This window comes from Phoca vitulina, unplaced genomic scaffold (assembly GCF_004348235.1).
Source record: "Phoca vitulina isolate PV1807 unplaced genomic scaffold, GSC_HSeal_1.0 scaffold115, whole genome shotgun sequence".
Lineage (NCBI taxonomy): Eukaryota > Metazoa > Chordata > Mammalia > Carnivora > Phocidae > Phoca > Phoca vitulina.
Genome location: NW_022589818.1, coordinates 14912 through 38914, shown reverse-complemented (window position 1 = coordinate 38914; position 24003 = coordinate 14912). Strand labels below are relative to the sequence as shown.

Here is a 24003-nt window from a genome sequence, read left to right as displayed (position 1 = left end):
AGATAGGGACACCCCGAATAGAAGGGTCAGGGGACAGGGACACCCCTAATAGAGGGGTCAGGGGACAGGGACACCCCTGAATAGAGGGGTCAAGGGACAGGGACACCCCTGAATAGATGGGTCAGGGGACACCCTTGAATAGAGGGGTCAGGGGACAGGGACATCTCTGAAGAGGGGGATCAGGCCCCCGGTGGCCACGATGGAGGAGGGAGCTCAGGAGCGGAGGCCGAGGCTGAGGGAGGACAGGAAGAGGAGCAGGGCGCGGGCCAGGCTGGGGCACCTGGGAAGCAGCCTCCAGACCAGGGTGGGGGAGGGGAGGCGGCGTGTGCGGGCGTGGGGCCCGTGGCTGTGGTGTCCGTAGAGACTCTTCATGTCCCATTAGTGGCAATGGAAGGTGACATGAGGGATCGATACCAATCGAGGCAACAGACTCCCAGTAATAAACCCATTTCACTCACGCTCCCCACCCCCGCCGGCCGCCCCCAGACACGGAGCCAGGGCTTCCCACGCCGGACCCCCTCTCCGGCGAGGCTGCCCCCAGACCTGTCCCCAGTCCTGGCACTGGGGCAGGGCGGGGGCCCCAACCTGGGAGGAGTCACCAGCGTGGGCGGGGGGAGGGGGTAGTGTAGCCGGTTCTGTGGGGCTTGGGCCGGGGGTCTGCGGCCTGGGTCGGGGCGGGGGGCACTGAGAGCTTCGGCCCAGGCCCACCTCGTGCTTCCTGGGGGGTGGGGGGCGCCAGGGGGAGCTGGGCTCCCCTCCCAAACCCCGTGCATGTTTCCAAGGCAGAACAGGGAAAGCTCTGGAATGTGTTGACCTGCTCACCCGCCGGCCCCGGTGAAGGCGTCTTTGTGCTCCTGCTTCCTCTGCGGCTCCGTGTGGGCCTGTGTCTGTCAGCAGGTATGTGTCTGTGTGTCTCTGTGTCGGCCGTGCGGTTTCATGTGTGGGTGTTCGTCAGGTTTTGTGTTCGCAGCGTGTGTTGTTGGTGTGCTCCTTGTCCACGCACGCCTGCTCTGGGAGCGTGCGCGTGTGAGCCTGGCTTTGTCCGCGTTTCTGTGGGTGTCTGCTCTGGACGTGTGGGTTCTGCTTTGTTTTGGAGCCAGTTTGTGAGCGTCTCTGTGCCTCTGTATCCGTGTGTGCATGTGTGTGCACGTGTGTGCATCTCTGTGTGTGCACGTGTGTGCATGTGTGTATCTGTGTGTGCATGTGCACGTGTGCGCACGTGTGTGCATGTGTGCATCGGCGTGCACGTGTGTGCATCTGTGTGTGCATGTGCGTGCGTGTGCATGTGTGTACGTGTGTGCATCTGTGTGTGTGCATGTGTGTGTACGTGTGTGCGGTGTGTGTGCACGTGTGTGCAGTGTGTGCGCCCGGCTTGGTCTCCTTGTACATGTGGCATATGTTGCTTCTGTCTAAACCCTTAGTATCTGGACCCAAACCCCGCCCGCTGCAGGCCCTTGAGCTGGACGGGAGGCCCGAGCGTCCCGCCCGCCTTGCCTGGGACGGAGAGCTTTGCCCAGATGTGGGAGTTGCAGCACCAGAACGGAGACAGCCCCCCCACCCCCCACCAGGACGGTCGTTCCTGCTTCTTCCAGGCCCGGACAGAAGGAGGCCAGAGCAAAGGGCCGACAGGTGCCCGGCAGGGAGGGGAGAGAGGTGGGGTGTGGAGGCTGGACAGAGGAGCTGGAAATGGCGAGGCTGTGAGTGGAAGAAGAACTGGGAAAGACAGAAGAAGGCCGTGGGAGCGGCGGGAGGAAGGCCGAGGGACAGAACCGGGCCCTTCCCAGGAGCTCGGGGCCCAGAGAGCGGGAGAAGGGCCGTGGCGGGCTCCGTGGGACCGCGGGCAGAGGGTGATGAGGCTTGCTGGCTGGTGGCAGGCAGAGTGCACCCAGACGGGCCCCGGGCGGGCTGCCACCCCCGCACACCTCCCCCCTGCTTGCTCCCGCTCTTATGGGTACGGATGAGTGTGCAGCCCGTCTGCGGATGCCCTGCTTTCCTTCCAGGGGCCGGGAGGGGCCTGGGTGGCCCGGGGTGGGGGGCATGGGTGGAGCAGGGGGCGGGAGGCTGCTTAGAGTGTCTTAGGGTCTCTAACTCCAGTGGGAGGCGGCAAGCCATCGCTTTCCCATGGAATTCCCAGTCCCCACCTCCGTGCCTGGCCCGGGGTCTCAGGAAATCTCGTTGACTAAATTGGTAGCTTTGCCCTTGCTCCCGACCGTGCTAGCGGCCCTCTCTCCGGGGCGGAGGCACAAGGGCGCCTTCTGACCCCTGGCCGCTCCTGCCCTCAGCCGCCATCCCTCCTCCCCCTCCCACTGCCGTCTGGGCCGCACAGGTGCGCACAGGTGAGCGTGCTGCCCGCAAATCTCATTCCTGCAGAAGTCTCAGCTCAGACGGGACCGGGTTCCAGCCAGCCGAGGGGCCCTGGTCTTTGCCCAAAGATGTGCCCTGCTGTTCTGTCTCAATGCAGTGCTTTTCAAATTGCCCTGACATTGGCCCTTTGGCACCGTGGGGGTGTTTGAGGGGTTGTGCCAATAACCACGGAGATTCCATTGTCTTTAGAGGTCACACAAGGCTTTTGTCTGTTTTATAAACCGAGTTCTCAGGAGAAGTTTTGAAGACAGAGCTCCAATGTTGAGCATCTTTGCAGCCTGGTCCCCTCCTGACATGGGCAGGTGCTTGTGGAAGAGAACGAACAGGCACCTGCTCCCTGCACCCCTGCTCCGGAGGGCGCATCTGGGGCATAGACTGCTCACCACTCCAGTCATCTGGCAGGGACCTCAGGGTGACGGGAGCCCTGAGTGTGGGCTGGAAGGAGGATGTGGCTGCAGGTGGACAAGTCCCCTTGGCCACAGACTGCAGACCCAGTGTCCGGTGGTACCGTTTGCAAATTATAATCTCAGCATCAGCTGTCCTCCTGCTCAGCTGGTCTGTGACCTGAGTTCTGGAAGATGGTCCAGGACCCTTCACTGCTTATTCCCCTCTAGGCCTTGTCTTTTTGTCTTTTGTGTGGGTCTGCCTGTCTGGTCCTCACATGGGTCTGTGTCTTCCTGCAGATGGGGGCTCAGGAAGCCGGGAGCTGTTGCTTCTCAGATTGGGGGGCTCCCTGGGGGGGCTATCTCTCCCCAGGGCTGCAGACCCCTGGGGTGGGTGGGCTCCCTTCCCTGCCTGGGCCCTGGGGGTGGGGGACTGGGCTGGGGCGAGGACAGGGAGAACGGGAGAGGTAGGAAGGGGGCACACGGGGCTACGGGGGGGCAGGTCCGAAGGGGGGGAAGGAGGTGAGGAGGCAGGACTCAAGACCCTAGTGAAGAGACAGCCCAAAAGCCTGGCTGGGGAGCGGGAGGCTTGAGGTCCCAGTTGGGGGGTGATGGGTGGGGTGGTAAGATGAGGCGGTGGAAGCTGAGGTCCAGAGATTCTATTTCCCCAGCTCCGTCCTGGATCTCGGAGCCCAGGAGGGCAGACACTCCCACTCTCTGGAGCCAGGGAGGGCTTCTTGAGGGCAGAGAGCTCAGGGGCTGGTCCCCCTCCGCCATCCGCCCCAAACACCAACCCAGGGCAGGCTAACCAGACTTGTATCTATATATGCTGTGTGTTAGGGAGCTCTGTGTCAGGCTGATAGAAGAAACCGGAGGGAGAGGGAAGGAAAGCCCGGAGAATGCAGGGCTCAAATGAGACCCGAGATAAAGCAATTACCTGATCAATACGGGTGAAATGGAGTAATCTAGCAGATCAATACCGTGGGCAGGCAGCTGGAGGGGGGGTCCCCTGTCCACCCCTGCTGCAGCCCCCGTCTACTCCTTGAGACTTCATCTCTGAGTCTGCCTCTGCGTCTGGCCCCCCAGAGGACCCCCCCTGCCCCTCCCCGCCCGCCCCCCTGCCCTGTGCTCAGGCTGCCAACCACCAGACCTCCTCTCCCCTCATCCCCTCCCTCACCTCCCTCTCCTCCCTTCCCAAGCTGACGCCACCCTCACCAGTCCTTCTGTGCTGCTGCCCTGGATGCCATCCCCTCTTTCTCCTACTCACCCACTGGGGGCCACAGCCCAAGCCAGCTGCGTAGCGGGCTGCCCCCTGCCGTGTCCTGGGGGCATCAGATAGGGCTCTCTCCCGACAAGAACTAGGTCTACAGGGGCCAGACCGGGCTGCAGGGAGGCTCCAAAGGGGGCCTGCAGGTCCTGGCAGGCAAGGGCACTAGTCCATCTGGGGACTGCCCAAGGCTGGGGGGAGACTCGTGGCTCTGGTTTTTTCCAGAAGGGGTGTGGGGAGAGTGGGAACACCTGAGCCCCTGCCTGCCAGCCTGTCAGTATTGAAAACTCCCTGGACCAGGAAGGTTGCCGTGCGCTGGGGATGAAGAGAGAGGCCCTGGCACTGGGGTGGGGGGGCATGGGGGGGGGCGTGGGCTTGGGTGGGCCTCCTGATTGCCCCGCGGCCTGCAGCCTGAGCTCCTGGGGGCGTAAGGAGCGTCTTCATCGGACTTTGAAACCCCAGGACAGAGCGTGGCACGGGGCACGCGCTCCGGAAATGTTAGTTGAATACGTGAACGACTACTGTCATCAGTCACCATCTGCCTTACATTTCAGTGCATTATGTCGGCGTGTTTGACCCCAAATTCGTTGAGTCCTTGGAGAGCAGGGACCTGCTGTCTGGGGACACCCGCGTGTGGCCTGGAGGCTGTTCCAGGAGAGCCCCCGGCTTCTCGAGTCCTGACCCCACAGGGCCCCCTTAGGGAAATCAGGGGCCTCTTTCCAGCCACTCAGAGCCCCGCTGCCTTCTGCCCAGGGGCTGTCCCAGGGTTTGTGCGTCACCCCGAGAGGCCGGGGTCAGAAACTCAGGCTGGGTCCTGCTTTGGTGACTCACTACCAGTGTTGACCTTGAGCAATTCACTTCACTTCCTTGAACTTCCTTTCCTTCATCTGCAAAATGGGGACAGTAGCAGGGCAAGTGGGGATTAAGTAAGTAGCTCGAGTGCCTCGGGTTGTTCGCAAGGCGGGGGCGGGGCGGGAGGAGCTGACCGCTGAAGACCACTCCAGGGGACAGTAAACACAAACTCCTCACCGGTGATATTCCCGAGACAGAGCACCACCACAGGCCCTGGGCCCCTTCCCCTCTCCTTCCTGTCAGTTGCCAAGAGGACACAAGTCGCACAAAGAAGACACATCTTGAAACACCAGATTAGCCTGGTTCCCCACCGCAGCACCAAGGAATGTGGGGGGCAAGGAATTCTTAACGGCACAGGGGAACAAAGGGTCCTGGCCGCCCCCCCAATCTTGGTGCAAGGCTGATCTCGCCTCCTGGAGGGAGCGGTCCCTCCGTCCTCCTGCCTCCTCCCCACCCCTCTCCGGCGAGGTCCCTGCACGACGGCAGGCGAGAGGCCAGAGGCGGCCTCCCTGGCTGGCCCTCGGCTCTCGGGGACCAGGTTGCTGTAGACCAGCGTTTGGACCGAACTGGGCTGGGGCCGGCAGCTGCCAACCGAGGCAAAGGGCGGTGCCACCGGGCAGAGGCTGCTGCTTCTTGGCTCTAGACCTGCCCTTCCCAGGCTCAATCCAGTGCTCGGGCTGCAGGCCACCCCATTGTCTGCCCACATCCCCAGACCCTGGAGCCCCAGGGATCAGAGACCCTGGGGACGGCTCATCGGCACTGGTGACAGCTTGGATCTTTGATCTTTATCGTCCTGGGTCAGCAGGCAGCCAGCCCCTGGAGCTAAGGGCCCCTCCCTGGGCCTGCTGCAGAGGCCAGCTTCCCCTCCCGTGCTCCGGACTGGACAGAGAAACACCGTGGCTGGGGTCCCCGCGCTGCCCCCAATTCTGCGCGTCTGATTCTTGGAGGTGTCTTCACTCTTGCCTCAGAGACCCGAGGGCAATGCCCGGGGAAAGCGTGGGATTCGGAGTCGGGAGGCCTGTTTGAGTCACCTGGACGGGTCATCCACTAGGGGCCTCATTTCTCTCCTGTGTAAATCAGGGGTCCTAGCATCTCCCTGCTCTTGAGAGGGGCCAAAGAGGGAAGTGAGGGCACAAGGCCCAGTAGGGCACAGGAACCAAGAAGACAGAAACATCCAGTCACTTCACTGAAAAAATAATTCTCAGGGGCGCCTGGCTGGTGGAGTCAGTTGGGGAAGCGTGCGACTCTTGATCTCGGGGTTGCGAGTTTGAGCCCCACAGTGGGTGTGGAGATTACTTAAAAATAAAATCTTTAAAAAAATGGGGCGCCTGGGTGGCTCAGTCGTTAAGCGTCTGCCTTCGGCTCAGGTCATGATCCCAGGGTCCTGGGATCGAGCCCCGCATCGGGCTCCCTGCTCCCCGGGAAGCCTGCTTCTCCCTCTCCCGCTCCCCCTTCTTGTGTTACCTCTCTCGCTGTCTCTCTCTCTGTTGAAAAATAAATAAAAAAAATCTTTAAAAAAATGATTTTGAGGGATCCCTGGGTGGCTCAGTCAGTTGGGCGTCTGACTCTTGATTTCAGCTCAGGTCATGATCGCAGGCCATCTTGGGCTCCGCTGCGCGTGGAGTCTGCTTGGGATTCTCCCTCTCTCCCCCTCTGCCTCTCCCCCTGCTCGTGCAAGCACGCACTCTCTCTCAAATAAATAAATCTTTAAAAAAATGATTTTGAGTACTAAGTGCTTTATGTGCATCATCTAATCCCCACAGCAATCCCATAAAATAGGGAAGTTGAGGCACAGAGAGGTTGTGTAATCTGCCCATGTTCTCCTGGCCAGGACAATGGCGGGGGTGGGCCCGTGGGAGCGAGGCCAGGCGGGCTTATCTCCCTCCCTCAGGGTGTCAGCGCACCCTGCCCCTGGGAGCCGGGCCGCAGGAGCGTGACTGGGGAGGGGGGTGTTGGAGTGGGGGCTGTCTAGACAGCAGGCCTTCTTGGGGGTTCTCAGCTGCCTTTTCGCACACCTTTTATTTTTTTTTATTTTTAAAGATTTTATTTATTTGAGAGAGAGAGAGAGGGAGAGGGAGAGGGAAAGAGAGAGAGCGCGCACAAGCAGGGGCAGCGTCAGGCAGAGGCAGAGGGAGAAACAGACTCCCAGCCGAGCAGGGAGCCCGATGCAGGGCTCGATCCCAGGACCCTGGGACCGTGACCTGAGCTGGAGGCAGACGCCTCACCGACTGAGCCACCCAGGCGCCCTCGCACACCCTTAAAAAACTTTTATTTTGCAGGTCCGGGGGCAGGTGAGTGAAGCGGGCATGTATGGGGTGATCCTGGCAAGCGGCAGGAAGGGAGAGACCCCGGAGGGGCTATCGGGGAGCACCCTGAGTGGGAGGGGCGCTGGTTCCTTTTCCTCTTGCCCGCAGTCTGTGTGAGAACATAAATACCGGGCACCCCGGGGAGCGGGCAGGTTTGCAGGGAGGGAGGGAGCGCGGCCGCAGGGCGAGGGGAGACAGAGCATGAAGATGGAGGGTGGGAGGGTAACCGCGTCTGCGACAGCGGATCCGGGCTGCTGGGGGCGGGGGCTCAGTGCCCACGGCAGGTGGCACCTCTCTGGGGCCTGGAAGCTTGCCACAAAGATACCGTGTACACCGCAGAGCCACTGTCCCCTCGTCCCTTTGTCCAATTCCAAGCCTGTGTCCCCTGCCCCACCAACCAAGCCCCCTCCACGCATTTCTCGTCACCTACTTAGCCGACAGCCCGGGGCTTCGGGCCGTGCTGGGCACTGGAGCGCCAGCCCCCCGCTTCCTGCCCACCCCCAGAGCACCAGGCCCAGCGGGCGCGGGCGGCAGCGTGAAGGGCAGTGGTGCAGGGTCCCGCAGCAGCAGAGCCCCTCAGAGGGGCCCGGGCAGGAAGGAGAAGGTGGAACCGGCCAGGCAGAGGGGAGGCGGGGAGGGTGCTGTGGGCGGTGGGGCAGACCAGCGGGTCGGCAGGCCCGAGAGGCCCTACGGCAGAGTGGTGGAGAGCACGGGCACTGGGGCTCGCACCCCGGCCATACCCGTCACCCGCTGTGACTCAGTGTCCCCCCAGCGGCCTGGGGATACACGGCCCCTGCCCCAGGCGGCCGTCACAAGGTGGCAGGCGCGAACACCAGGCAGCCTGGCGCGGGGTCACGGCCCGTCTGCGGCTGGGGGGGTAACCCCGAGCCACCAGAGGGCTCCGGGCCCCCCCCAAGGCGCCGAGGGGCTGAGCCCTACCTTCTCCCCTCCCGCCACCACCTCCACACAGTTCTGTGCGCTGACGGGCAACGCAGGGGGCCGAGCCCGACGCCTGGGGCCTCATCTCAAAACCACAGCCCGTTGCGTTCGGCACCAGCGGTCTCCTTTTGCTTCCAGCAGCGGGAGGCAGTCCCAGCACGGGCGTCTGCCTCCGAGCTCGCTCCCAGCTTGACTTGGGTGGGTCGGGACTCCACCAGTCTCTGTCCCTTCACTTGGTCCCGAGCAGCGATCTTGACAGGCTGGGTGGGTCCCCAGGGCCATGGCCGCCATGCTCCTCACCGGCTAGTAAAATGGTGAACTCTTGTAGAATTCTGGGGACAGCCACCGCTAGCCGAGTACAAGGTGGCCTCCCCACGCATCTCCTGAGGCCGCTCATGATCCGCCCTGGCTGGCCTCTCCGGCCTCGGCCCTCATCGATCCCAGCCTTCCCGAACCCCCAGGACCCTTCAAGAGGAGCCAAACACCTGGCTATGATTCGACGAACGTGGGGCCCTCAGGGGGGAAATGAGGTGACTTAGCCGGGCACCATCTTTTGCAGGCTGTGTTGTGGGACATTCGACACCCCAGCGAGACCCCTGCCTGCCCCTCTGGATCCCTGTCCCCCACTGGCTTCCCGAACACTGGCTTGTCACATACCTCCCCAAACCACCTGTATTGAGAGAGAATTCACGTACCACAGAGTTCACCCTGTCAGAGTGACCGTGCCTCAGTGGTTTTCATTCAAGTTGTGCAGCTCTCAGCACGAACCGCACAGCGCCATCCCTCCAAGAACGCGCGGCCCAGCAGCAGCCCTGCGGTCCTCGGCAGCCGCCGGCCTAGGCTCCTCTCCAGACTCGCCTATTCCGGACGTCCCCTAGAAAGGGAACCGTACAATGTGTGGCCTACTGGGTCTGGTTTTGTCAGGCGCTCTCTTTTTTAAAATTTTAATTCTAAAGTAAGCTCTGTGCCCAAAACGGGGCTTGAACTCACACCCTGAGATCACGAGCCGTGTGTTCTACCGACTGAGCCGGCCGGGCGCCCCCGCGCCACGTGCTCTTCATCTTCAGGACAGTCTTGAGGCGGGGAGCTCCCCCACCACTGGTGTCCCTGGCTTCAGCTGTCCCTTCTCTAGCAGCGGCCACTGACGCCAGGATACGGACAGTCCCCGAAGCCGTCAGACCTGCCCCTCCCTGTGCGACTGGACGAGCGGGGGTGGGGGGGGTGGGGGGGTGGGCACGGGCTCGGCAGGTTCCCGGCCACGGCCGCCCTGGCGCAGCGTGTCAACACCACCAACACCCTGCAAACGTTATTTAAAAGTATTTTTTTTATTTAACTTTAATTTCTGAGGTAAAATACTTTTTTCTTTCAACTTCCATAACAAAATACAGAGCTATCAGATACCCCTGGAAAAAATATGTATATTATACATATATTTCTATAACATTACATCATATATATATATAATATATATGCAAAAATCTGAAGACTTTATAGAAAGTGGAACATCTAAAAGGCACTGCACAATGGAGTCGCTTACTTACATCTATGTACATATACACACTTTATTCTGCTGAAGCGGGTAACTAGTGAAGTCACCTTTCACATGTGAATGTCTCACTCACAAATCCCTGCCTCACAATTTTATAACTCAAAGAACGCCCAGATATTTCAAAACAAATTAACTGGTAACTCCCCCCACCCCCCAAAGTGAAAAATAGAACAGTTCTTGAAAGATTGGATCAAAAAAATTTTTTAAGCAAAATTAAAATGTTCCATTACCCTTTACAAAACAAAAAGTACAAACATAATTATGGAATAAATAAAAAACAAGGGACAAACAGCCAACTGACTACCCGCTTGGTGAGAAGTGATGTACTTCAACTATGTTTTTTAATGCTTCTGAAAGTTTCTTGGCCCATGGAGGACTAGGGTGCAGTACTTCCCTGCGTTAGCTAGCGGGCTGGTTTAATGCAGTGCAGCCTGAAGACTGGGGTGAAGGGACCTGGGGCGTGGCTTAGAGGACACTCCTAGCTGTCCTTAAAAAAAAAAAAAAGAGCTCAGCAGTGCTGGATGCTCAAGAGATCTGTTTATTCTATAGTCAAAAAAGCAAACTGTTTGCATGAACAAGTTCTTAATGAAATTTCAAGATTTGTATCTGCAAAGTTTTAAACGTTTGGCACAGCGAAATCTGGAAAAAATGGGGGAGAAAACAGGCCTGGTTTTGTCCCCCTTTTCCCCACCTGCTGCCAGTGATGAAACTCACAAGAGAGAGAGGCCTGGTTTTGTGCTGGGCTGGCGACAGCGCTGCCAGGAGGGGGTCGGGGCTGAGAAAGTACCCCCACCCCTTTACCCCAGGAAATGTCGACGACTTCCACATTCCTGGTCCCCTTCCTGAGCAAGCCCAAGTTTGGCTCTGTGTAAGGATGCCCACCCCCTGCCCCAGCCCCAGTGTGCAGTGCAAATCAACCAATGATTTCCTGGTGGAATGGCAGTCAAAGGAAACAGTAAAACACCAAACAATTTCTTAAAGCCAAAAAACATTTTTCATGGAGTTGAACATTTTTCGAGTGTGTTTTTTCAAGTTAAAAGCAGTGACTTTTTGTTCAAACAGAAGCAGCATCTAGAAATCCTGGCACTTGGGTTCCAGGGGGTTACAGGTATGCATCACGGATTTCTCTCCCTCGTAATTTAAAGGCCTCGAGTTTCTATTCCTGAGTTCATACCGACACGTGCCGGCCCTCTGCTCTCATGGACAGAGGGGGGGCCAGCCAGCCTCCCTGGTTAGATTGAGCAACGCCAAGCAGAGAGCCATCCTGCACCTGCCCGGGCTTGCTTTCTGATCCGAGGTAAGAGATGCAGAGAGAGAAATGGACGAGAAACCAAAAGGAGCCTGAACAGGGAGCCCTTCGCAGCCCGACCAAAGCCCGAGTTGACAGAGACCGCGCTCCTGATCCCTTCCCTAGGGCAGGACAAGTCACTATTTGGAATCTGAACTGAACGAGGAGGTGGACACTTGCCAGACAACAGCACGATGGACTCAAGTCATCCCAAGCCACCTATCAACCCACTCACCTGCTCTGACCCTTTCCCACCTCTCATGCATGCACTCCTTTCAAAAAGATCCCCCCAGCCCCCATTAAAAGACACCCCTCGAATGCTTCTCAGTGTACAGAGTTCACTGAGGCTAAGGTGGAGTCGGGGATTCCTCCAATTCCTAGACGGCGCCCCTGTGCCCACTTCTCACCTCCACTGGCTCTAGAGCCCTCTCCTCTCTCCCTGCCTCGAGGCCAGGCAGACTCGAGCCACTTCAGCGTCTCCTCTGTCGGCCACAGCGCGCGGTTACGAGCACGCACACGTGGGTGTGTGTGGCTTCTCTCTGCAACCCCCCCCCCAAAATCAGGCCCCTTTTGCTTCATGCCGGAGTGACACTTTCCTGTTCCTTTGTGCTGAGGGCCTTTCCCTCGGAGAAACAGCTTCTCCCTGTAAACCGGAGTCTCCTGTGGGATGGTCAGTTGATCGTGAGAACGAGAACAATCTAGGGAAGTGGGTATGGCAGGAATGACACCACAACAGGACAGACACCGACTCCCTCGTTCCTCCCGGGCTCTGGCATCTAGCCTCCTTCTGTGTCTCTGTCCACCTCCGCCTTCAGCCTCCACAAGCACCCACCGCACCCCAGCTACCTTCTGCACTTCCGGGCTTCATCGGCCCTGAGCTCCCACAATCCCGCCTTTCTGCTCCCCGGCCCCAGGAAGTCAAGAGGGGACCACTAAACACCAGCTCGACATGTAACCATGTTTCCACATTCCTGGGTTGTCTGAAGAGCTGTCCGTCCCTTTTACAGGTTTATGCTGACAGACCCGTATCACGTGATGAAAGTATATTCATTGTTAAGGCTTCACTTAGGAGACGATCAGAGACCCAGACACGTCGCAGCCATCTCCAGGGCCGGGCTGCTCGGCGGACTCACTCGCAGTCACTCTGCAGTCTGGCTCCCCAAACCCACGATGGAAAAAGAAAAATGAAGATCATTTTTGTGTTTGTTTTGTTTTTAAAGGCATCGGGTTACTTCCTCATGCCCTCTTCTGTCTTCCCTGAACGAGAGCTTACGAGTCCTCATGGCTTCTTAGCAGGTGAAGGAGGGGCGAGTCCAAGGAGCCCGCAGCACGAGTCCCGCCGCCCCGCCTGGCCCTCCCAGCCCTGGGACTGGTGCCACGGCTCCCGCTTCCTGCAGCCGGTTTTTTAAAAAGGAAAGGAAAAAATGCCAAACGACGACAAAGGAAGAAAGAAAAAAAGCAACATCCGAACATCCCCCTGTCCCAGTAAGACTGAGATTACCTTACTCCTCCCCCAAAGGAACTACACAGAAACATTTCAGGCAACACACTTGGTAAAATGGTCTCTCACTGCTCAGCCTCCCCACCACGCCCTACTCCCTTCTCCCTCCCTCTCCGAGCAAAAGAAATTCATTAATGGCTTTTCATATATAAATACAATAGAAAAGAAAGAAGTCTGGAACCTGAACTATAATGGGACCAAGGGCACCTTGGCCCCCTGGGAGTTTGTCAGAAAGTGTGAGCCTCCCCAGGAAGCAGAGGCTCTTCCTCCTTTCAGTTCATTACCCTTCCCGTGTGCTACTCACCAGGAAAAGAGTGTTCACGTCCCACCTAATTTACAACAGAAGATACCCATCCCATCCCCCAAACATAAAAAGACGTTTATGCCCCTAGAATGATCAAACCAGTCTAATTCCCTCCCCTCCCCCCAACCCTGAAATCTCGCTACATAAATACACGTCTGCATGTGATTATAGTATAAACAGCTCCCAATCCACCTCCAGTCCTAGGCGTCGGCAGCGGCCGTGGCCAAGCCCCGGGGTCCAGACCCACTCCAGAGGCACTTCCCGTTCTTACTCAGCTCTCGGGCTTCAGGGTCGTCGTTCCAGCGCCGCTTCAACCGGAGCTTGGGGGGCATCAGGGCATCTTCTTTCTTCTCGGGCGCGCTGGGCTCTTTGCCAGGCCTGTCCTCACTGTCTTCAGCCACCTCTAGGGGTTCTTCACTTGGGCTGCTAACGGGGACAGAGGGCCAGACTGGTGCGGCCGGGCGGGCAAAGATGGTGCCTTTTTCCTCCTCTACGGTCCTGCTCGGCACAGTGCCCTCCTCGTGGGAGCGCTCCTCCTCTTGCACCAACTGCCGGAGACTCTCGGGATCCTTGTCAGAGGCTGGCTCCACCTTAATTCTTGGGGGGACGGGAGCCACGGCGGGAGCGGTGACGGGGGCTGACTCCTCACCGCTCTCCACCCTCTCCCGGTTCTTCCGCCCAGCTGGCGGTGGCTGCAGCTTGATGGAGAACTGGGCCGACTCCTCGGGATGCATTTGGCACTGCAGGGGCGGGACCACGAGTCCTGGGTAACGGGGAAAGGTCCGGGGACTCAGATGGTAGTTGAACACAGAGCAGGCTTGAGAATGAAGGTAGTGTTTCATTTCCTCGGGGTTGAAGGAGAAGCAGCTGCTGCTGGTGAAGGGGCTCAGGCCTGGGGATGGGCTGTAGGAGAAGATGGTGGGAGTCAGGGAGAGGGCTGGGGAGATGGGGACGTTCAGAACACCTCCGCGGCCAGGGAGCGGAGAGACAGCGAAGGGACTGTGGGGGTCAGGGTACATCCCTGGCCTGGTGAACAGGGGAAGCATTATGTCGGGCTTGCGTTTCTGATGGCCAAGCCCTCCACCGACGGCACTCCGGGAGGAGGAGGACAGGAGATCCACGCCCCGGCGCCAGTCTGCGGCTGAGCCATCCTCCAGCTCCGGAAGCTCTGCCTTTCTGTCGGCGCCACTGGCCGACTCCTGGCCAGAAGCAGCGAGGGAGCCGGCAGAGAACCGCCCCGGCCGCACGGCACTCGTGGGAGAATGCGTGTCCAGCGGTGGGAAATGGAACCGGGAAGAGGCGGTCGGCACTGGTGGCGCACTCTGGGGAACCACACCTGTGATGGTGGAGGAGACAAAGGCCACTTTAGAGCACTGGTCACCCGTCGTCAGCACGGTTACTTATGCTACGTGAGCCCAAGATGTTTACATCTTGTTACGACAGGAAGCCAACGCTCCAGCCGCGCGGAATCCCTCCGCCCCCCGTCTTCCCGGGAGCACAGCTCAGCTTCCTCTACCCGAGCCGGCTGCCGTCTCTCCCTGGCCCTTGCCCACTTAGTCTTCACAGTACTCGTTACCGCCTGAGATAACCATTATTCATCTGTGCTCTAAAACATCAATTCCATGAGGGGCAGGGGGACTTCCTACTGTTCACAAGTAGACATAAAGCAGTTTGTGGTTAACAACTAGTTGGGGCTCAATACAGGTTAGTTGAATGAACGGATGGGTATGTGAGCCTTCTCCTCTCCAATCTAGATACCGTGCTGCAATTCTCAGCTTGGTAAGTAGTGTTTTTTTATTTTCATACTTTTGGCTTTATCTATCAAGCAAGCAAGCAAACCAAACACAAACACCACTGGAAATGATGCGCACGTAAAGCAATGCATTAAAAGCCCAAAGACTCTGCACCTCACATACTCGGACTCGCGCAAGACCAGATTTAAGAACAAAAGAAGATTAAAAAAGAAAAGGCCATATGGTCATTAAGGTGAATTCTTATGGTAGATCTTTTATCATTTCTGATATAAAATCACCACAGAGATTCAAATATCTTTTGATCTCTCTAAATCTGTTTCCTCTAACACATTCTACGTAATGATCTCCATTCCCATCCTGCTTTCAATGCTCCTCAGGCCCCGAGCAGGCTGGGAGACAATACAGGACCCGTGCCCCCCCGCCCCCCCGCCAAGTCTGCCCGCTAAAACTGAAACTCGAGTTGAAGCAGAAACCAACACCACACTAAACACATCATATTCAGAGGCCCATAGGTTCTGCACTCCCCCCAAAGGTCCTTCTCTCAACAAGGCGTAAGAAAGGTGTGCCAGCAGAGGCCTCAGAGCCCCCTCCGGGTTCCTGGGAGGTACCGGAGGCTTCGATCCGTGATGATGTCAGGAGGGCTTTTTGCACTCGGAGGCAGAGGTAAGGGAGAAGGAAAAGTAAGGGAACCCAAGTGAGTATGGTGACCTAGGAGAAGAAACAGGAGGGCGTGAGGCCTGGCGTGGCTGGGAACTGCGCCATCAGCTGCCTCCTTCCGGTTCTGGAGTAACAGGCGCCGTCGGCCAGGACTCTGGCGTGGGCTGCCGTGTGCACTGTGGCCTCCAGGCACCTGGGACTGAGTGACACTACCAGAGCATTTCCCAAACCGAAGTTCCACAGAAACTGCTCCTTGTCCCCCTAAAGCCAATGACCTGATCTTTCAATGAGGAAAAACTGATGCATGACCTTGTATATAATTTGACTAGAATCAAGAAGGTCCCAGGCCCGCCTGGGTGGCTCACTCGGTTGGGCGTCTGCCTTCAGCTGAGGTCATGATCCCGGAGTCCCAGGATCGAGTCCCACATGTGGCTCCCAGGTTGGCGGGGAGTCTGCTTCTCCCTCTGACCCTCTTTCCTCTCATGCTCTCTCTCTCTCAAATAAATAAATAAAATCTTAAAAAAAAAAAAGGAAGGTCCCAGGCCAAAAATATCTCTTCTGCCAGCCTATTACAGCAGCTAAAATTCTATCTACTCTTTTTGATTCATTTGGGTCTTGATTTTATATTAAGAGCACATCTACTGAAAAGCAAAAAACCACTTTTCATGTGTTCTGAAGGACTAGGAGTATAATGTGGTGGCGGAGGGGAGTGGGGACAGAAGGTCCTGTCTCCTGAACAATTTAGTTTAGTTTTTTTTTTTTTTTTTAAACTGGAGGGTATTTCCTTCTTTACACAGGTCAGGGTACATTGTAAATTTGCAAGAAGAGCACAGAACACACAACACTTTCCGAATGAACTTAGGGAAGGTGTAACCTAGGAGCAATGCAGCAGGGAGCACTCTGGACCCTCCCCCCTGACCAAGCGTAGCTGCCCACCGTTACATGGGGTATACTGAGACAACAGGTCTACGGTTCTGTTTGAAAAACATTAGCTTACTGCTTCCACAACTCTGAATAACACTGCTTTGAAGGAGATGACCTTCAAAGAGCCACTATGAAACCTGAGTGGCTGAGCTGAAAAATCTGGGTGTGAATCTCAGTCCTTGCACCTTCTATTTCGTAGCATGTAACCAACTGGTTTTTGACCCCCTTTGGCAAAATGGAAGTAACAAGACCTTTGCCTAGGTTCAAACCCCGGCTCTACCACTTCTTAGCTGTGTGACTCTGGATAATTTACTTACCTTTCTGTGCCTCAGCTTCCTTACCTATAAAAGGCTCAGCAACAGGACTAATCCTCATGTTATGAAAACTTAAAGGCTTAATATTTTTATAAAGTCCTTAGAATAGTATCGGCACACAGCAAATTGTATGTTAGGTATTTGTTAGGACACGTAATTTTTTACTACACAATAATCACACTTTAAAAACAAAAACTGTAAAAGGCACATACTATTAGACAAGAACAATAGAGTCATGTTGAATTTCCCAGGTATGTTAATGTTACTGGGGTCATGGAGCAGAATGTCCTTGTACCTAGGTGATGCGTGCTGAAGTATACAGGAGACAAATGTCATGTCGTCTGTAACTTAACCTCAAAAAAAACTTAAAAAATATATATAAAAAAAAAAAACACGTGGCAACAATGTCAATCATTAGTGAACCTAGAGAGAGGACACATGGGTGTTCACAGTTCTATTTTTTCCCATTTTTCTATAGGTTTAAAGTTTTCCAAAATAAAGAGAAATACAAAACACCAGGGTGGGGGTAGGGAGGCACAGAGAACTCTTGAACCAGTCCCTGAGCTGGCCTGTCCCACTCCGCCAGGTGAGCACTGTTCCTAGCATCTTCTGTATGTTCCCAATGTTTCTGATGGACAATAAACATTCAAAAATACAGAATAACGTATTTTATAGCACACTTTTAAGAGTAATGACGAGACAGTGTACACAGAAGTACTTCCACACCATCCAAATGTCAAGCATTTTACCCTAAACTGTCAATGGTGAGGAGGACGGTGGGGGAAGAGAGAGCACTCATTGTGCTTTTTACTCTAAACCTCTGAATTATTTGGATACGTACCACCACCATCTAGACATGATCTCTCTGACCTCCAGATTCAAAATCCACACAGCTCTGCTACCTAGAGAGCTTGTCACATTCCACACTGTTATTTCGAATTGTGCTCAACTTCATCTATCTTATCTCTCCTGCTAAATTTTATGTTCCTTGAGAGAAAGAACTCCACCATAATCTTTTCTTTTTGTTTTCAGGACTTAACACATTATCTGTTGAGCAAATGAATGAATTCCAATCTGGGGGAGGAATGTATGAACTATTCAATAAAAGCTGGATTTCAATAGCTAAGTCTCTCAGGAGTGGTTTCCTGAGAAACCGTTCAACAGGTAACTGTACTCAACAAGCCCATATCAATCTTGGACTTTGCTGTCCTCTGTAATTTTCTCATTTGTAAAATGTGAATACTGAGACACACACTTTACAGCAGGCTGGGAGAGTTGAACGTGGTAACTCACAAAACACCAAACAAAAGTACCTCCATGAAGCAGATGCTCAATAAATGTTACGTTTCCCCTGTCACCATAAAAGTTAAACCAGAAACAACATTTGGCCTATCTGGGTAAAAGTGCTTTATGAGTTAATGACTCCCGTTCTTTGGGGTTATCTGTACCCAGGACGTAAGCAACCAAGTATATACCTAAACGAAATGCACACTGATCTTTCCCTGTGACTTCATTCCGCTAGGGTCTTAAGCTTTGTTAAGGATCAGTGTTGGTCCCACTGCTTTCTGGCAGACTAGGCTGTGCCAGCCCATTACCGCTAGGTCGCTGGCAGACCAGAGTCTTCCCCGAGTGAGGATCCAGATTTTCTTGCCCTGGAAGGGCGCATTACTCCCAAGGGCTGATGGGTGTGCCTTGTTCCAGGCTGCCCAAGTGGCTGGACTTCTGGGTTTTCAATAGACAAAAATGGGTCAAAGACATTAAGAACAAAACCGACAAAGCCCTTTTTGGCGGGGGGTGGGGGGGGGGGAGTGGTTTGGAACACCAACACATTCTTCAAAATTGCTGGTATATCCACGTAGAGTCCCAATTCCTCTAGGTAAACAGGAAGGGGGCCAGAGTGAAAACTAGAGGAAACAGGATTCCAGTGGCTAGAATGGTCTGATTTCCTAACACCTCTCCCTCAGGCACCAGGAAAGAAAACAGGTTGTAATTAGAGAGATACATTCCAATACCACTTTTTTTTTTAACACATGCCGCAGGGACAGGAGGGAGTGGCTACAGGAGAGATGAGATGGAACTGTAGCGATAGCACCATCAAGCCCAAACTGCCCTAACTTGCTGTGTGCAGGTAATGACCTATCTGCAATGGATCTCAGCAGTACATTCTCAGCCACACCCCCGCTCTGATTTTTCAAGTTTCTTCCGACTTTTCTCTGAGAAGTCAGAATACTGCAGCATAACACACACCACCACAGAAACAGAGTACTGATGGACTGGTCAGAAACTAGTTAAATACAATCTGTTTTCCTAGGGAGGGAGAGGTCTTGCCTCTGAACTGAAACAAAACCAACCCCCTTCTAAGAGACTGGACAGAGGCCAGTGTGACCTGAAACCTTCGTGAGGAGCCGTGATGGTGAGCTATCCGAGGAGAGCCTGGAGGGGAAGCCTTGCTGCACTTAAGAGCAAAGAAGGTCAAATAACCCCAGACCTTACTCTCTGAGGAGGTGCTGGTGCAGATCAAAGACACTGCTTTTCACTGCAAACATACGAACCTCCCCTTCTGTGATTAAGGATGCTGTGGTTTTGATGATATTCACTTGATAAGGGAGAGCTTGGTAGTTTCATAGAAAATCGGAAGTGTTTGTAGAAACCGGTTCTCGTCTATGAAAGAGCCGCTGGGCAGGGTGTTAACACTGTGAGTTCTGAACTGAAAGATGAACGCGAATCTACGGAACATAATTCCTAAAGACGACAGCGGAAAAGTATCTGCGAGACACAAATAATATGCACAAAAGAGAACCAAATAAACAACTAAACAAATCTCTCTTGATGTAGCAGACAGAGCCTATCACTCCCTGTAGGGGACAAACAGAGAAACCTAAGCAGGACCCTGGGGGCAATCCACGCGACTCTAGTCTAATTTCTAAAATTCCTTTAACATGCCAGGTCTTAGACTTGGGTTTTTAAACTTCTTTATCAAATCAAAATTCATTCCCCACCAAAAGTTTGCTTCTTACCACTTGACCGAATGTTGATGAATGGGTAGTTGGGCATCACCAGCTTGTTGAAGTTAAATTTATAAGTAAACCTTTTCCCTTTTGTTTTATGAAGGATCCTCTTGTTGTAATAGTATCTGTAAAAATAGGAACACGTGTCAATTTATCTTCTAGCTACTGACAATTTTTGATACACATAGGTAACCACTGAGATCAACAGTTCTGGCTTTAAGTATTACATGGAAACATCACTATCATTCTTTTGCAGCCCGGCCTTGAGGTTAGGGCTGGGAGACTTATTCAATTTTCAAACGATGTTCTAAGTCCTTGGCTGGAGCTTTACAAAGACAATCTCACTTTAAGATCCCGAACACCTATCCTAGCCCCAACCACCCTTCTCCTCTGTCACTCTACAGTTTCAATTCCATAGTCCATTTCCTTCCTGTTCCCCTGTGTGTCACTGCCGTGCCCAGCCGGGGGCAGACAAGTCTCTTGGGACGCCTGACATGGCCAGTCTGGAGGCCTGAGCACAAAGCTCAGGTGAAGAAATGTCCAACTGTTTTGTGGCAGTGGGTCCAACAATCATGTGCCCCAATGTGGGAAAGAGCAGGCGGCCTGGCCTGCCTCACTCTCACAAGGATGCGAGAGAGGGTCCAGCGCAGCTGCCCAGCTCTGACATTCAAGGTCACCAAGACTGAAGAGAGAAAGGGGCCTCCGGCGGACCCGCGGCCTCTGGCCGGGCACCTATTCAGGAGCACCACTTACACACGGCCTTCTGGCCCCTTGAGGGTGAAGAGGTTATGAAATGTAAAAACTGACAAAGAGAAAAAAAGAAACGGAAGAGAACCTGAAGTGGTCAATCTTTAGACATGTCAGAGCAACCTTTGGACTGACAACCGAGCTCACAGATATGGGACCTGAACAGCAAGGTCAGGACCATTGAGGGAGCCCTCCTCCTGTGTGGTCTGCTTGCTTCACATTTCCCCGTTTCTTCCAGGAAAGCCTAAAGAAGAGCAATTCTAACAGATTTCCCACAGGGAAGCCTAATCTTTCAGATTACAAATGAGCTCCGACCTGAGCTTCACCGCACACGCTCGCCCACTACAGAGCAGAAATCGGTGGTCTGTCAGGACCCAAAGCCAACCACGTTGGAATTCCCTCCTACACAGAACCAAAGATATGCTTTTCTCCTCCTGTGCCTGTGCAACTCAGACTCAGCAGCTCCTCTCCTCCCACTTCAAAGCCACACATATTCACTTAGATAGTGCAGTCTCTTTCCACCTGATACCCTTCTTATCCAACATTCACCCCACTGCTTCGTCTCCTTCCGATCTGTTAACAGCATGGATTTGGGAACCCTCTCCCTCACCTGAGGGCCCGGCTCAGCTTGTCGTAGTTCATCTGGGGTTTGCACTTCCTGCGGCCCCAGAGGCGGGCCACCTCGTCGGGATCCTTGATGACAAACTCCCCGTATTCTCCCTGCTGCCAGGCGATGACGTGGCGGAACTCTTCCTTCTGCAGCAGTTCCAGGATGAAGTGCCACAGCTGGATCTGCCGGGAGCCCGGGGAGGACTCGGTTTTATAGGCCCAGTCAGGGAACTGATACCCTTTAACGTGAAAAGGGCAAGATCAAGGTAGTCAGGAGTTAGGTTCATACATACCAGTATCCCCGACTTCACATTCCGATGCTCAGAATCTCTAGAGTGCTGTGCAAACATGCCATAAACAGCCCTTCGGTCAGCTGGGGCTAACCACAACAGGGGAGAGGAAAGCACGGAGATGTCACCTTTCCTGTGGCAATCACTTGATCTGCTAGAGCTGGACAGCAGTACCCAGGTGTGCCAACCTCTCGCTCTTTCCTGCATTACTAAATCTCACACCTACTTTCCACGAGGGCAGGAACGTTCCAAGAGAAACAAACAGGAAAGACAAGCTAACATTTTAGGGAAATACGCTGAAAACCCCTTGTCCCTGAGGGTGGAACTGTGTCTCTAACAGGGAGGAGACTCTAAAGCTTGGGATAAAGGTGTGGTGACCAGACATGTTGATATACATCCATAAGAAACAAGCCTAAACTGTGCTGGCAGTATCCACCCAGTCAAGAGGCTGTCTAGTCATGGTCTGACATTTGTGAACAGAGCCCAAGTGGAGAGAAAAGGAACCCCTGAGGGACATTCCAGGTACATCAGAGATGATTAACTTCTGCTCACCTCCACCTCCTTCTGGCTTTTCCACGATGCTACAGCCTGCTTTCATTTTCGCCCTCCTGCTGAGAGACAAGCCACATCAATTACTTTAAGGTGCTATTTATTTGTTCTCCTCCCAAGGTTTTCTGGCACAGCCTTCCCCCAAACTTCCTTGCCTTGTCTTTCCCTCCTTATGTAACCCTCTTTCTTTCAAACATGTCACCTCCAAACTGCTAATCCCCAAGTCCTCAAACGATGGTCCTCAGGTCATCAGCTTCAAAGGCCATAATTATCTCTCACCTGACTTTAAACCACAAAGTGTAAACACTGTCTTTAATATTTGCTTTCTTTCTCCCGGCCAGCCCTTCAGAGGTAAGAAAGGAAGAGGGCAGTGAAACGGGTCCAGAAAGGCAGCCAAAACAAGCCAAACGGTCTTCTTCTATTACTAGACAGGCCCAGATGCCAAGACACACATGCCTGAGTTCACCCAGATGTACCAGTTTTAAAAAGAGTAAAAAAAAATCCAAGTCCATCTGACTGCAACTCCAGAAAACATCTGATTTTGATTTATTTTGCTGAATTACGGGAGATGGGAGAAGGAACACTCCTCCCAGTCAGAAACTAACCCCCTGCTCCTTGAAAAACACCGTGGGATACAGGAAGTAAACACACCACATGTACAGCTACTCACATTACTTTGAGAAATATTTTCACATTTTTCTCCCTTTAACAGGAAGGAAAAAAGGCAGGCATTTCTGAGAACCTTCTGTTCAAAAGCGCAGGGGGTCTTGCTGTGATCTGAATTCATTCCATCCAGATTTACGGTTCCTCATAAATTTCCTGTTCCTAGCAGCAAGCAGCTTTGTATCAGTCAATCCTTTAGCAAACGGCGGGAGGGGTGAAGCCGCCCGAGGGAGAGGCGGACAGGAGCGGGCAGGTCTGCGCTCTCTGCTCCCCAGGGTGGATGACAGGGCCGCGGCACCCACATTAGCAAGAGCGCTCCCGGACGGAACGTAGGTGCCTCAGTGGCCTCGGGGTGGGGTGGGGGCGAATTCCTAACCTTGGAAATTTCATCTAACCTCGGATTCCTCTACATCTTTCGAGCTTTTTTCTCACCACGTACATTAAAATAATCAGCGAGTCTGTCTATAAAACTATGAGGACGACACAAACACCCCAAGGAAGGAGAAAACAGACGCCAGCACAGACACGCAGCCACACGAGACACACAATCACAAGGCCTCGGAGCCTCTCCCGGCTGGCTGCTCCCGGCTCCGCGACAACCGGGGACGCAAACACCGCTCCCCACCGTTCCGGGAAGCCGCCCGGGCTCCCAGTCCCGATGGCTCCGTCGGAACGCAGGCCCTCCATTCTGCCGCAGGAGTGCCCTCCAAGCGCACGACTCGGGGGTCCGGACCCCGCCCGGCAAGGACTTGACCAAGAAGCTTCCTCCCGACACCCCGGAGTCCGCAGACGCCTTGTCCACGCCGCCCGTAAACTGACCGCGAGGCCGCTCGTCTCGAGTCTGCAACCCCCCGGGCCCTCGCCCTTCCTCAGCTCGCGGCCGTTCCCGGGAGGGCGAGGCGAGCGGAGGCCGGCGCTGCGGCTGCCCCGCGGCGGCGTGCGGGCGGCTTCCCGGCCCCCGGAGCCTCCCTCCCTCCTGCCTCCCGCCCGGCCGGCCTCACCCCGGGGCCCCGCGGAGCCACCGCACGAACGCACCCCGGGTCCCGGCCGCCCCTCACACACCGGGGGCCCTGCCGCCCCCGCGCTGCCGGCGGCCCGGCCGGGGCGGTAGGCGGCCCGCTGGGGGCCCGACCCCGGGGACACTGCCCGTGAGGCCTGGGGTCGGCCCGGGAGGGCCCGGCGATGAGGCCGGGACTCACCTCTCCCCGGCGCGGCCCGTCTTCGCTCCCGTCTCCTCCGCGGCGTCTCCGGCTCCTCCTCATCCACCCTAGCAGGAAGTGACCTCCTCGGCTGCTGTCGTCACTTCCGCCCACGGCCGGGGGCGGGGCCGGGCGGGGCCGGGGCGGGGCCGTCCGCCGGGCTCTCCCCCTGGGCCGCGCCCCGGTCCTTCTCCTCGCCGCAGACGCCGACTTCCGCTGCCCCGCCCCCGCGCTCCTCCCGCCGGGCGCCGCGCTGCGTCACGCCGCGGGGGCACGTCACGCACGCTCGCGGGGGGCGGGACGGCCCCGACGGCCGGCAGGGCGGGTTGGGGGCGCGCGGCCGGGCGGAGGCGCAGGGACCGCAGTCCGGGGACCTGTCACCCACCCCCGCGGGAGTCGGAGCCCTGTGCCCGCCGAGGGCCCTGCGCGCCCGGGGGAGGGACGCCGCGAGTGCCTCGGGGCCCGGCCGCACCCCCCGGTTCCCCGTCGGTCTGCGTCCAGTCCCGGTGTCTAGATGCAAGCGGCTGGCTCGCCTT

At 55.5% G+C, this 24003-nt stretch overlaps 1 protein-coding gene across 2 annotated transcripts; it reads right to left on the bottom strand.

The window, feature by feature from the left end:
* Positions 1-9520: 9520 nt before the first annotated feature.
* Positions 9521-23550, bottom strand: ETV3 (ETS variant transcription factor 3). Of its 2 annotated transcripts, none has more exons than XM_032398342.1 (5): positions 23468-23550; positions 21609-21667; positions 20768-21005; positions 19420-19535; positions 9521-14089 (listed from the first exon to the last, which is right to left on the bottom strand). In XM_032398342.1, the coding sequence occupies exons 2-5, from the start codon at positions 21652-21654 to the stop codon at positions 12954-12956; spliced, it is 1536 nt and encodes a 511-aa protein (XP_032254233.1). In that variant the 5' UTR covers positions 21655-21667; positions 23468-23550; the 3' UTR covers positions 9521-12953. The 2 variants fall into 2 exon arrangements, with proteins under 2 accessions (XP_032254233.1, XP_032254234.1); XM_032398343.1 differs by having other exon boundaries at positions 21609-21664.
* Between the last annotated feature and the right edge of the window lie 453 nt (positions 23551-24003).